This window comes from Physeter macrocephalus, chromosome 14 (genome assembly GCF_002837175.3).
Source record: "Physeter macrocephalus isolate SW-GA chromosome 14, ASM283717v5, whole genome shotgun sequence".
NCBI lineage: Eukaryota > Metazoa > Chordata > Mammalia > Artiodactyla > Physeteridae > Physeter > Physeter macrocephalus.
Window position 1 is genome coordinate 132,720,494 of NC_041227.1, and position 13,685 is coordinate 132,734,178.

A 13,685-nucleotide genomic window follows, 5' to 3' on the forward strand; every position below is an offset into this window, starting at 1 on the left:
GGCACCAAACAACTCCTAGAAGAGAACACAGCCAAACATTTTTGGTTAAACCATAGCAGTATTTTCTCAGACCAATCTCTCAAGGCAAAAGAAATAAAAGCAAAAATAAACAAGTGGGACCTAATCAAACTTAAAAGCTTTTGCACGGCAAAGGAAACCATCAACAAAACGAAAAGACAACCTAAGGAATGGAAAAAAAAATATTTGCAAACCACCTGACCAACAAGGGGTTAATTTCCAAAATACACAAATGGCTCATACAACCCAGTATCAAGAAAACGAACAACCCAATCAAAAAATGGGCAGAAGACCTAAATAGACACTTCTCTAAAGAAGATATACGGATGGCCAAAAAGCACATGAAAAGATGCTCAACATCGCTAATTATTAGAGAAATGCAAGTGAAACCCACAGTGAGGTATCACCTCACACTGGTCAGATTGGCCATCATCAAAAAGTCTACAAACAATAAATATGCTGGAGAGGGTGTGGAGATATGGTTACCCTCCCACACTGTTTGTGGGAATGTAAGTTGGTGCAGCCACTGAGGAAAACAGTATGCAGGTTCTTTAAGAAACTAAAAATAGAGCTACCATATGATTTAGCAATTTCACTCCTGGGCATATATCCAGAAAAGACAAATACTCTAATTTGAAAAGATACATGCACCCCCGGTGTTCATAGCAGCACTGTTTACAATAGCCAAGACACAGGAACAACCTAAGCGTCCATCAACAGATGAATGGATAAAGAAGATGGGGTATATATATACATACACACACACACACACACACACACACACATCTATACACACACCTACATACACAAAATGAAATATTTCTCAGACATAAAAAAGAATGAAATATTGCTATCTGTAGCAACATGGATGGACCTAGAGAATAACATACTAGGTGAAGTAAGTCAGACAGAGATAGACAAATATCCCATGGTACCACTTATATGTGGAATCTACAAAATAACAGAGATGAATCTATACACAAAACAGAAACAGACACATAGACATAGAAAATAAACTTATGGTTTACCAAAAGGGAAAGGGATAAATTGGGAGTATCGGCTTAACCGATACAGAATACTGTAAATAAAACAGATGAGCAACAAGGATTTATAAACTTATGGTTTACCAAAAGGGAAAGGGAGAGGGGAAAGGGATAAATTGGGAGTATCGGCTTAACCGATACAGAATACTGTAAATAAAACACTATACACACACCTACATACACACAATGAAATATTTCTCAGACATAAAAAAGAATGAAATATTGCTATCTGTAGCAACATGGATGGACCTAGAGAATAACATACTAGGTGAAGTAAGTCAGACAGAGATAGACAAATATCCCATGGTACCACTTATATGTGGAATCTACAAAATAACAGAGATGAATCTATACACAAAACAGAAACAGACACATAGACATAGAAAATAAACTTATGGTTTACCAAAAGGGAAACACAAAACAGAAACAGACACATGGACATAGAAAATAAACTTATGGTTTACCAAAAGGGAAAGGGAGAGGGGAAAGGGATAAATTGGGAGTATCGGCTTAACCGATACAGAATACTGTAAATAAAACAGATGAGCAACAAGGATTTGCTGTGTTAACACAGGGAATAGTATTCCATATCTCATAATAACCTACAGCGGAAAATAGCCTGAAAAAATATGTATCTATAACTGAATCACTTTGCTGTACACCTGAAACTAACACAATACTGTAAACCAACTAGACTTCAACAAAAAAATAAACAACTCTTTAAAATGAAGCTGAAAAATAAATAAATAAGTTGCAAGAAAATATTATCTTTACAAGACTATTAAATATAGTTAAGATCTGTCCACCGCCACCGTCATTATCAAACCAACAAATACTGATATTTTTCACAATCAACAAATCCTGAAAGGAGAAGCGCAGAAGAAAGACATTTTACCTCTTCTAAGCTGGGGAGCGAAGAGGACGACACCGTCCGAGCCGACAGCGGGTGGAAGGGCTCTTGGCTGACAGCAGGCTGATGGCTCTGCATGTGCACAAAAGGGGTCTGCGGTGGCCTGGGCGGCAGTGGAGGTAGGCCATAGGGAAAACCCGGCCCCATCAGGCGATTCTGCTGTAAGTTGGCAAAAGTCCATGCTCCATCAGGTGCCAGGCATTTCAAGGGAGGAGGGGCGAGGTGTTCAGACGGCAACGAGAAAGGCGAGCTGAACAGCTGCGGTGGCAAGCGCGGTGGAAATGCTGGGTTGCTGGCTACCTCGAGGTCTCTGCTGCTGTCACTGAAGGTGGAAAAGTGGGTACTGTGGTCTGCGCTGGACGGGGGCGAGGGGACTGCTGGTGGGCTCCTGGTCTGAATTTGTCTATATTGCAAAAGTCTTGATTGAGGTGGCGGCATCTCAGCTAGTTCCCGTGTTTCACTTTGATCACGATTAGACAGTTCTCTGATTAAGTCTTGAAGCCTACAGAAGGATGATGAAATACGAGGAGGAGAAAACAAAAGCAAAGCTTCATCACATTAAGGAGAGCTTAATCAACTACATGGGTAATTTTTACAAACAGCAGCATACTACTTAATCAGAACTAATGTTATTTCATCTCAAGAGTAGGAAGCATTAACACTCACAGGTGTTGAACTGAAGACACTAAATACGCCCAAGTATCTGATTTCTTTCTCTTCCCTTGGTGTTAAAAAACAACGGTCCTGGTCTTTACATGCCTTTGGTAACTGATGGCTATAAAAGGTCACCATAATGGTAGATCTCACTCAGAAGGGATTAGGAAACGCTTCAATGCATTCACATGACACCATAAAAACAAGTTTAGAATGAGGACTGGACATTCAAACATCTATACTTAAAAGACGGTAGAATTTCGTGCTACTAGAAAAAAACATATTGATGATAAATTGAAAAATTTTAACTTTTAACCTCTAATTTAATTCTGTCCTCTCTGCATTCTTTGCATTATGACTGAGTATGAAAAAACCACGCACAGTGATGGTACGTTTCTTTCAGAAGGACTGCAAAGCAAGGGGCCACATTAACTTACGAGCCACAGCGGGTTGTCCATGCCTAGATTTTCAGAAGAGTTACTTCTCAAAAGATGCTCTATATTTTAGAGTCAATCGGCAGAACTGTGCAGCAATGTACCTAGAAGGCTGGCATCCAATTTCTTTGGGACAATATTCCAATCTGAGGCTAAAAGGACGCCACATTCAAGAAAGATAACAGTAAGGAGCTCGTGTCAGTCTGCTGGAATACCTTGAGTCAGTCGTTTCTGCTTCATCTTCGGCACTGCCGGGGAGCTTCCAGTCCGCTCTCACTGGGGGCTGATGATATCCAATGGGCGGCTGGGGAAGATGCTGGAGGTGAGGGTGAGGATGGTGATGGTGTGGGTAAGGAGCACTGCCCTGGCTGAGACAGGCGTGATGCTCACTCCACTGCTGTAACCGCACCTGCTGCTGCCGTAGTGCTTCCAGAGCCACACTCCCATGCACGCGATCTGTAGAAACAGTGGTGCGAAGTTTATGCTTTCAGCATTTAGGGTTGCAAGTTAATTCTTTCAAGAGTTTTTACAACCAGCTATTCTCCAGAAAGCAATGGCTACAATTCGAGTTTGGGGGAAAGCGTATGTTTTCTAAACTTGCCAGTAACTAAAGTTACGGTGATGATGACGATGATTCTTCCTTACCTACATTACGCCATAACCTGACATCACCTGGATGCTTAGTATTACACAGCGTTTGGAACTAGATTCTGATTACCGCACTAACTGATCTGATTCTTTTGCTGGCGTCATCTGAAGGAATGAATCAATCCTGACTCAAAAAATACTGTAGAGCACATGTCATTTACGTAAATCGTCTGTGAATTTGTCACATCCAGCAGCGATCCGAGAACTTACCTAAAGCCTCTCCGACGGGCAGTCCCGGGGGGTTCTCATCAGTGAAGTTATTCAGATGTGAAGGAAGAATGGGGCCAGGCTGCGCAATGGCTCGCAGAGGACTGTGGCCCCCCTGCAGCATGGGAGGGGGCTGCTGCTCAGGAATTGCAGCCTCTGCAGGAGGGGACTGCGGTCGATGAGAGACCGCATTATTGAAAAAAGCACTGCTGGGGCCTGCCTGACAGGCAGCAGAAAGCTGAGGCGGCGGCTGACCCAGCGGGCTCTGCCGCGGGGCTCCCTGATTCGGGTGGGGCGGCATTTGATTTGGCTGCTCAGGCAAATTATTCTGCTGCTGATTTGACGAGGCGTGCTGCTGTGGAATCGGAAACGGCGGCCTCGGCAGCGGGGGAAGTGGATGAAAATGACGACCGGGGACTGCACACTGTGCGTGGGGAGCGGGAAGAGGGAGAGTTACGTGTCTCGGGTTGGGATTATCTTTGCGATGAAATTTGGGATAAACAACGCCAGGGCGTGATTCAGGACTTCTGTTCTGTGGATTTGATTCCAAATCCATCTAAAAAAAAGAAGAAGTACTTTTTTAGCTGTAGAAGATCTAAGTCCTGTGGTTCACCGCCTTTTCCCACCCCTAGCACATCTAAAAGATATGAGCCATTCTTATCCGTAATAGCAGGAGCGCTGGGGGCCCAATGAATCACTTTCTGACAATCAAATGAGGGAACAGTCTTTAAATTAGGAAAGATGAAACAGAAAAAAAAACCCCACATATTAAATGTGAGTCACAAGGAAAGATACTACTGTTTTACTGGCATATCCACTTTAATTCCTTTAAAAACATTATTTTTATTCTCACACTTTCTTCCTTGGAAAGATAACCATTTACTTCTTTCTGATATAAATCATTAAAATGTGTTCTTTCCTTCTGATTTTATTGTTTTTATACATCGCTTCCTCAAACATATCTATATTAATATAAAAAGTCTGTCTAAACAACTCTGAAGTAAACAAAAAAAAAGTACTATATCACCTTTGCATTAAAAGCTTGGCTGTCAATTTTTGCCGTTATTCCTGCAACAAACACTTACTGAGGGCCTACCAAGGACACCGTGCCTGGGGCTGGAGAGAAGAAAGCAGTCAGACTCAGTCTGTACCCCCAGGAGTGCAGAGCGGGGGTTGGCAAACTACGACCCCCAGGCCACTTCCAGTCCACCAGATTTCTGTGCATAAAGTGTTACTGGAACACAGCCACAGTTGTGCAAGTTGACACACTGTCTACAGCTGCTTCCTCGCTACAACGGCAGAGGTGAGCGGCTGCAACAGAAACCACACGGCCCACAAAGCCTGAAAATTTAGTATCTGGCCTTTCACAGAACAAGTCTGCTAAGCTCTAAGCTCTGGTTTAGAGTCCAGTAGAGGATACCAACGTGTAAACATAAAATTAGAGGTGTTGTAAGAGGACGTGAGATGACATCCTAGAGCCTGAGAAAATTAAAGGTGACTTCATAGAGATAATGACAATCTTGCATAAAAAGCTGGAGTTTTTTATCTAGTTATGAGGGAAGTACATACTAGATAAAGGTAACAGCTTATACACTGAAGCAGACTTGAGACGAGAAGTTCTGCGCACAGAGAGCTACAACTGGACTTACATGCTAATGTTCCCCTTCTTGAAATCAGATGAAACTGCAGAAGCCCAATTACACAAGACCCTGAATGAGTCAATACTGAGAATAAACATTTTTTTAATCCTGTAAACTGTGGCAAGCTGCCAAAGGTTTTTCCGCTAGGGAGTGCTGTCATCCTTCTGAAACACAAATCTGATCTTAAGTGACATGAAACTGACTACTCTCAAGAAGACGGAACAAGCAGTTTGCTCCTGAATTGAAGCTGGGGCAATCCGGCAACCAAGCTATTGCCACAAATGGCCGCAATGTGCCAGCCATGCCCCAAGAGCATTCTCATGTCTAGCTCAAATGGACCAACGTTCAATTTGGCCAATAAGATCCTGAAGACCACTGGGTATATATAAATTATCTAGAAAATGAAATGAGAAGGATGGTAACTCTGCCCCAGTCTTCCCAAGCAGCTGCAATGCCTGCTCTTCAACTGCCTCAGAACCTGATTAAAGGCTCTTTATAAACATTTTCCCCTATAAACCTTCATCTTTTTGACGACTGAAGTGACATTTCAGCTGAGATACACCTTTCTCCAAAAGATACTGTTGATAGGCATACTCTGATCGCATCAGGGAGACCATGATTAGATGTCAAGGTTGTCTGTGGATAAGCTGATGTTTCAGTTGCCTTCTTCACTTCTGACTTTGACATGGCCGAGAAGCTGGACCAGTGTCGTAGAAGTTCAGATCAAGACTGTGCTCCTCTATGACACTACAACGGGCTAAGCAGGGGCGATGACTGTAAAGTCTGAAGGAGCCTGACTCTAATATTATCAGAATTAGATTCTTCTCTATTGCTTTCCTCTTAATCCTGAGTCAAGGAGAGCTAGGGCATTTTCCCCCTAGGCCCCAGGACGAAGCATCAGGGTGGAAAAGAAAACGAAACATGTCTATCAGGTTGCCTAGTCCCCTAACAGGGAAAGACCACAACAGAAAATTTTTAAAAAGGACGTGAGAGACGTTCGGCTATCTTGGCTTCAGCTGCTCTGACAGCACCGAAGACTCTCCCGGTTGGGTCTGTCCTAACCCTAACCCTGGCCCTCTGACCACAGGTGCCGCTGCTGCACCGCCCCACACGCCCTCTGCCTTCTCTCTGCACCCTTTCCCAGACACACAGGACGCCTACTTTCACTGCCGCTTCCCTCTTACTCTATCAGCAAGCTCCCCTGGGTGCCTAATTGGCACTGCAGCTCCTCCAGTGGGTACTGAGCCCTTCCAGTTGTATAAACTGGGAGTCAGAGCTGCTTATGAGGCATAAGTAACTGAATATAGAGAACAGTTGCTTAAAGCCAGCCTGAGGCTGCAGATACAGATCTGGAAGTCACCATCAGGGAGCAAGTTTATGGTAAGAAAGCACAGAGTGCACAGAGAGGTGGGGGACCATGACAGAACCCTGGGAAACCCCAACTTAAGGACTAGGGACAGATGGGAAGGGGTGGACAGGAACTTAGAAAAGAGACAGAAGGTCATGTTAGAAGAGTTGTGATAAGTAGAAATGTGTGTCAAAGAAACCAAAAGAAACAAGATGGTCAAGAAGAAAGAGGTAGAAAATAGTGGCAAATACCAAAGAAAAGTCAAGTAAGGCTACAACTGAAGCATGTTCATAAGATTTGGTCACTCGGAGGGTTTTTTTTTTTTTTTTTTTTTTTTCGCTGCGCCACTTGCAGGATCTTAGTTCCCTAACCAGGGATCGAACCCGGGCCCACGGCAGGGAAAGAGCGGAGTCCTAACCACTGGACTGCCGGGGAAGTCCCTGGTCACTTTGAGCTCAACAGTTTTAGTGAAATGTTAAGGCCTCATACTAGTCTGTGTTGGTTAAGGGACAAATAAGAGATGAGGGGAAAAAGGAGAAATTAGGCAGTAGCTATATAAAGGAAATAAAGGCCATATAAAGTGCCTTTTAAAAAAACAGTCTATCAATCAATTTACTTACAGGCTGAGGAGGAAGAACCAGTAGCTGGAAAGAATCTGAAGATAAATGAAGAGAAGGGACAAGGTCTGTGAGGTGACCGGAAGAGGAGAGATAAGTCTTAATGGAAACTCCTCCTCTGAGATCGGTGATACAGAAGGATGTTCAAGGACACAGGAGAAGTGTGAGGACTAAAGTTCTGAGTTAACAGCATGAAATCCTGATGAATTTCACTCTAAGGCAAGGTCATCTCCTGATCGTAAAAGCAACAGGTAGAAGGTAAGCAGGCATCAGAGAGCTGCTGAGAAAACTGGGCAAAGGAGCCAGGCACATACAAAGGCAACGGGGAGGCCGCCCACGGGCTCCCTGGGATTAGAAAGCATGAATTTCTAGTGGCACTAATTCAACCACTGATTTGATTTTCCCCAACTGGTTCACGAGCACAGAAGCAGAAAAAGCAGATGAACCAACAGGTTAAGAGTCAAGGATGCACACAGCAGGGGTGGTGAGAGAACAAGGTGAGGGACTTGAGGAAGTTAAGTCTTCCTTCCGCACTGTTACAGCTCTTCCCAATCTGAGATAATTTTTAATAACACATCTATAGCTGTGTCTTCATTTATTACTTTATCATTGGCAGTCTCTGAATTCAAGTCTATTGCTAAATAACACAATTTGAGAAAAGTATTCTGATAAATGAAATACTGTAGACAAAGAAAAGGTAGAGGGAGAGAGTGCAACTTGACCCACCAGATCCTCGTGAAACAACAAACGTAAAAGATATACATAAAAAGGTAGATAATTTTCTTTAAAACACCAGGATTCCAAGATGATCAATCAAACTAACTCCATTAGAACAATGCATTCACTAAAGGTAAACCACATACCTGTTTTGATTCTGTAGGCTTTTTCTCTGGTGTCCGAATCTTATTAATTTCAGGTCCAGGATTATTTGTATCACTTTTACCTAAGAAAATATTTCAAAATTCTTATAAATCGTCTCCAGTAGATGTTACAAGATGCCAATGACTATCCAATATTAGACAAAGAAGTAGAATATTTTAAACATTTTTCAACAATTATTAATTGATTATTACTGCTTGGGTTTTGTTCTTAAATTCTCAGAGTTGCAATTTCTCTGCAAGAAAGAAAATTTATAAATGAAGCAAATCTCTCTGACAAGGCAAAAACTTAATAAGGGAATAACCTTAAAATATCAAATAACTCCAAAGATAACTGCCCATTCTCCAGGAATTTACAGACTCATTTTCTTAAACTAGACATAGAAAAGGCCTATTTATAAAGGCTTACTACTTTGGCCATTTACAAATGCAATTAAGCAAAAATCCAAATAATGCGTCAATGTAATTTAGTAAAGGAATCTAAACTAAATAAAGATATTCTGAAAAAAATGCAGTTATACTTTTTTAAAAGTAATAGATATCAAACTAAATATAAGTGGATGACAAACATTAAAGGAAGCAATATTAAGGTTAAAAAAAAAATCACAATTATAATAGACAAATAATGCTAGCTCACACATGTGAAAGGCTTTTAATCTATAAGAACTAACTACTGGATATTTTAAATCCCTTGAAAGAATCCTCAATTTGGGTTCTTCCTTGAAAACATTCTTCTAAGAATGCCACTGGAACTTTGTGCCAGAATAGCCTTACTACTAAACTTTAAGAAATGAAAACTACAATGTCTGAGATGAAAAACACACTGGATGGAATTAGCAGATGTTTAGACCCTGCAGAAGAAAAACTTGGTGAACCTGAAGGCATAGCAATAGAAACAAGGCAAGGGGAAACACAAAAAGCAAGAAAGAATTTTTTAAAAGATGAAAAGAGCATCCGTGAACTGTGGGGTAACTTTAAGAAGCCTAATAAATGGGTAGTTGGAATTCCTGAAGAGAAAAAGAGGTGAGACAGAAACAATTTCTGAATAAAGGTCAAAAATTACCAAACTGATGAAAACTGTAAACCCACAGAGATACAAGAAGCTCAACAAACCACAAACACAAGAAGCATGAAGAAAACTACACCGAGGAATGTCATTTCATCATGAACAAATTACTAAAACCAGTATAAAAATAAGTTCTTAAAAGCAGTCAGAGTGAAATAAAAAGACATGTTATATGCAGAAAAGCAAAGATAAGGATGACATCAGATTTCTCACTAAAAATAATGTAAGCAAGAAAACTGTAGAGTAACATCATTAAAATACTGAAGATAAAAACTATCAACCAAGACTCTATACCCTGTAAATAAAAACATTTTCAGACATACAAATGCTGAAAGAATTCATTGCCAGCAGACCTGAACTACAAGGAATGTTAAAAGAAGTCCTTCAGGCAGAAGAAAAATTACTGAAATAGAAACATGAATATACGGAAAGAAATCAAGATTACCAGAAGTACTAACTACATGGATAGATATAAAAGATTATTTTTCTTATTATTTAAAACTCTTTAAATAGATACTTGGCTCTTTAAATGAAAATAATAACAATGTTTGAGGCTTATAACATAGGAAAAGTAAAATAAATGCATGATAACAACAGATAAAGACCAGAAGAGGAAAACCTGTAATACTGTGAGGTTCCTTTTCTGTACCTGAGTGGTACAACATAAATTGCAAGGTAAACTGTGTTAAGTTAAAGAACTCTCAGAATGGGAGAAAATATTTGCAAAGGAAGCAACCAACAAAGGATTACTCTCCAAAATATACAAGCAGCTCAATATCAAAAAAACAGATAACCCAATCCAAAAATGGGCAGAAGACCTAAACAGACATTTCTCCAAAAAAGATATACCGACTGCTAACAAACACATGAAAGGATGCTCAACATCACTAATCATTAGAGAAATGCAAATCAAAACTACAATGAAGTATCACCTCACACTGGTCAGAATGGCCATCAACAAAAAATCTACAAACAATAAATGCTGGAGAGGGTGTGGAGAAACGGAAACCCTCATACACTGTTGGTGGGAATGTAAACTGATACAGCCACTATGAAGAACAGTATGGAGGTTCTTTACAAAATTAAAAATAAAACTACCATACGGCCCAGCAATCCCACTACTGGGCATATACCCTGAGAAAACCATAATTCAAAAAGAGTCATGTACCACAATGTTCACTGCAGCTCTATTTACAATAGCCAGGAATCGACAGATGAACGCATAAAGAAAATGTGGCACATATATACAATGGAATATTACTCAGCCATAGAAGGAAACGAAACTGAGTTATTTGTACTGAGGTGGATGGACCTAGAGTGTGTCATACACAGTGAAGTAAGTCAGAAAGAGAAAAACAAATACCGTATGCTAACACATATATATGGAATCTAAAAAAAAAAAGAAATAAAAAAGGTTCTGATGAACCTAGGGGCAGGACAGGAATAAAGACGCAGGCATACAGAATGGACTTGAGGACACGGGGAGGGGGAAGGGTAAGCTGAGACGAAGTGAGAGAGTGGCATGGACATATATACACTACCAAATGTAAAACAGATAGCTACTGGGAAGCAGCCGCATAGCACAGGGAGATCAGCTCGGAGCTCCGTGACCACCTAGAGGGGTGGGATAGGGAGGGTGGGAGGGAGGGAGACGCAAGAGGGAAGAGATATGGGGATATATGTATATGTATAACTGATTCACTTTGTCATAAAGCAGAAACTAACACACCACTGTAAAGCGATTATACTCCAATAAAGATGTTAAAAAAAAAAAAAAGATACCCCACATACAAAGACAAAGGAGAAGCCGCAGTGAGACAGCTGGAGGGGCGCAATCACAATAAAATCAAATCCCATGACCACTGGGTGGGTGACTCACAAACTGGAGAACATTTACACCACAGAAGTCCACCCACTGGAGTGAAGGTTCTGAGCCCCACGTCAGGCTTCCCAAACTGGGGGTCCGGCAACGGGAGGAGGAATTCCTAGAGAATCAGACTTTGAAGGCTAGTGGGATTTGATTGCAGGACTTCGACAGGACTAGGGGCAAGAGAGACTCCACTCTTGGAGGGCACACACAAAGCACTGTGCGCATCGGGACCCAGGGGAAGGAGCAGCGACCCCGTAGGAGACCAAACCAGACCCACCTGATAGCGTTGTAGGGTCTCCTGCAGAGGTGGGGTGGCTGTGTCTCACCGTGAGGACAAGGACACTGTCAGCAGAAGTTCTGGGAAGTACTACTTGGCATGAGCCCTCCCAGAGTCCGTCATTAGCCCCACCAAAGAGCCGGGTAGGCTCCAGTGCTGGGTCTCCTCAAGCTAAACAACCAACAGGGAGGGAACCCAACCCCACCCATCAGCAGACAAGTGGATTAAAGTTTTACTGAGCTCTGCCCACCACAGCAACACCCAGCTCTACCCACCACCAGTCCCTCCCATCAGGAAGCTTGCACAAGCCTCTTAGATAGCCTCATCCACCAGAGGGCAGACAGCAGAAGCAAGAAGAACTCCAATCCTGCAGCCTGTGGAACGAAAACCACATTCACAGAAAGACAGACAAAATGAAAAGGCAGAGGACTATGTACCAGATGAAGGAACAAGATATAACCCCAGAAAAACAACTAAATGAAGTGGAGATAGGCAACCTTCCAGGAAAAGAATTCAGAGTAATGATAGTGAAGATGATCCAGCACCTCGGAGAAAGAATGGAGGCAAAGATCAAGAAGATGTAAGAAATGTTTAACAAAGACCTAGAAGAATTAAAGAACAAACACCTAGAAGAATTAAAGAACAAAGAAGCAGAGATGAACAATACAATAACTGAAATGAAAAATACACTAGAAGGAATCAATAGCGGAATAACGGAGGCAGAAGAACGGATAAGTGACCTGGAAGACAGAATGGTGGAATTCACTGCCATGCAAGAGAATAAAGATAAACAGAACGAAAAGAAATGAAGACAGCCAAAGAGACCTCTGGGACAACATTAAACACAACAACATTCGCATTATAGGGTTCCCAGAAGGAGAAGAGAGAGAGAAAGGACCCGAAAAAATATCTGAAGAGATTATAGTCAAAAACTTCCCTAACATGGTAAAGGAACCAGCCACCCAGGTCCAGGAAGCGCAAAGAGTCCCAGGCAGGAGAGACACAACGAGATACATAGTAATCAAATTGACAAAAATTAAAGACAAAGAAAAATCATTGAAAGCAACAAGGGAAAAACGACAAGTAACATATAAGGGAACTCCCATAAGGTTAACAGCTGATTTCTCAGCAGAAACTCTACAAGCCAGAAGGGAGTGGCATGATATATTTAAAGTGATAAAAGGGAAGAACCTACAACCAAGATTACTCTACCCAGCAAGGATCTCATTCATATTTGACGGAGAAATCAAAAGCTTTATAGACAAGCAAAAGCGAAGAGAATTCAGCACCACCAAACCAGCTCCACAACAAATGCTGAAGGAACTTCTCTAAGTGGGAAACACAAGAGAAGAAAAGGACGTACAAAAACAAACCCATAACAATTAAGAAAATGGTAATAGGAACATATATATTGATAATTACATTGATAATTACCTTAAACGTGAATGGATTAAATGTTCCAACCAAAAGACACAGACTCGCTAAATAGATACAGGAACAAGACCCATATATATGCTGTCCACAAGAGAACAACTTCAGACCTAGGGACACATACAGACTGAAAGGGAGGGGATGGAAAAGGATATTCCATGCAAATGGAAATCAAAAGAAAGCTGGAGTAGCAATATTCATACCAGATAAAACAGACTTTAAATAAAGAATGTTACAAGAGACAAGGAAGGACACTACATAATGATCAAGGGATCAATCCAAGAAGAAGAGATAACAATTATAAATATATATGCACCCAACATGGGAGCACCTCAATACATAAGGCAACTGTTAACAGGTATAAAAAAGGAAATCGACAGTAAAACAGTAATAGTGAGGGACGTTAACACTTCACTTACACCAATGGACAGATCATCCAGACAGAAAATTAATAAGGAAACACAAGCTTTAAATGACACAACAGACCAGACAGATTTAATTGATACTTATAGGACATTCCATCCAAAAACAGCAGATTACACTTTCTTCTCATGTGCACATGGAACATTCTCCAGGATAGATCACACCTTGGGTCACAAATCAAGCCTCGGTAAATTTAAGAAAATCGAAATCATATCAAGCAT

The 13,685-nt window shown here is 41.2% G+C and overlaps 1 protein-coding gene across 9 annotated transcripts in view; it reads right to left on the reverse strand.

The window, feature by feature from the left end:
* Nucleotides 1-13,685, reverse strand: part of HELZ (helicase with zinc finger) — a 170,152-nt gene that overhangs the window by 35,129 nt on the left and 121,338 nt on the right. For all 9 annotated transcript variants that reach the window (XR_003683191.2, XM_028499836.2, XM_024130025.3 and 6 more), the window contains 4 exons: nucleotides 8,383-8,462; nucleotides 3,918-4,470; nucleotides 3,275-3,515; nucleotides 1,957-2,473 (listed from right to left, as the gene is read on the reverse strand). Coding sequence is in view for 8 of the 9 variants with exons in the window: in XM_028499836.2 (XP_028355637.1) it covers nucleotides 1,957-2,473; nucleotides 3,275-3,515; nucleotides 3,918-4,470; nucleotides 8,383-8,462 (1,391 nt within the window). In the remaining variant the exon portion in view is untranslated. The remainder of the gene's footprint in view (nucleotides 1-1,956; nucleotides 2,474-3,274; nucleotides 3,516-3,917; nucleotides 4,471-8,382; nucleotides 8,463-13,685) is intronic.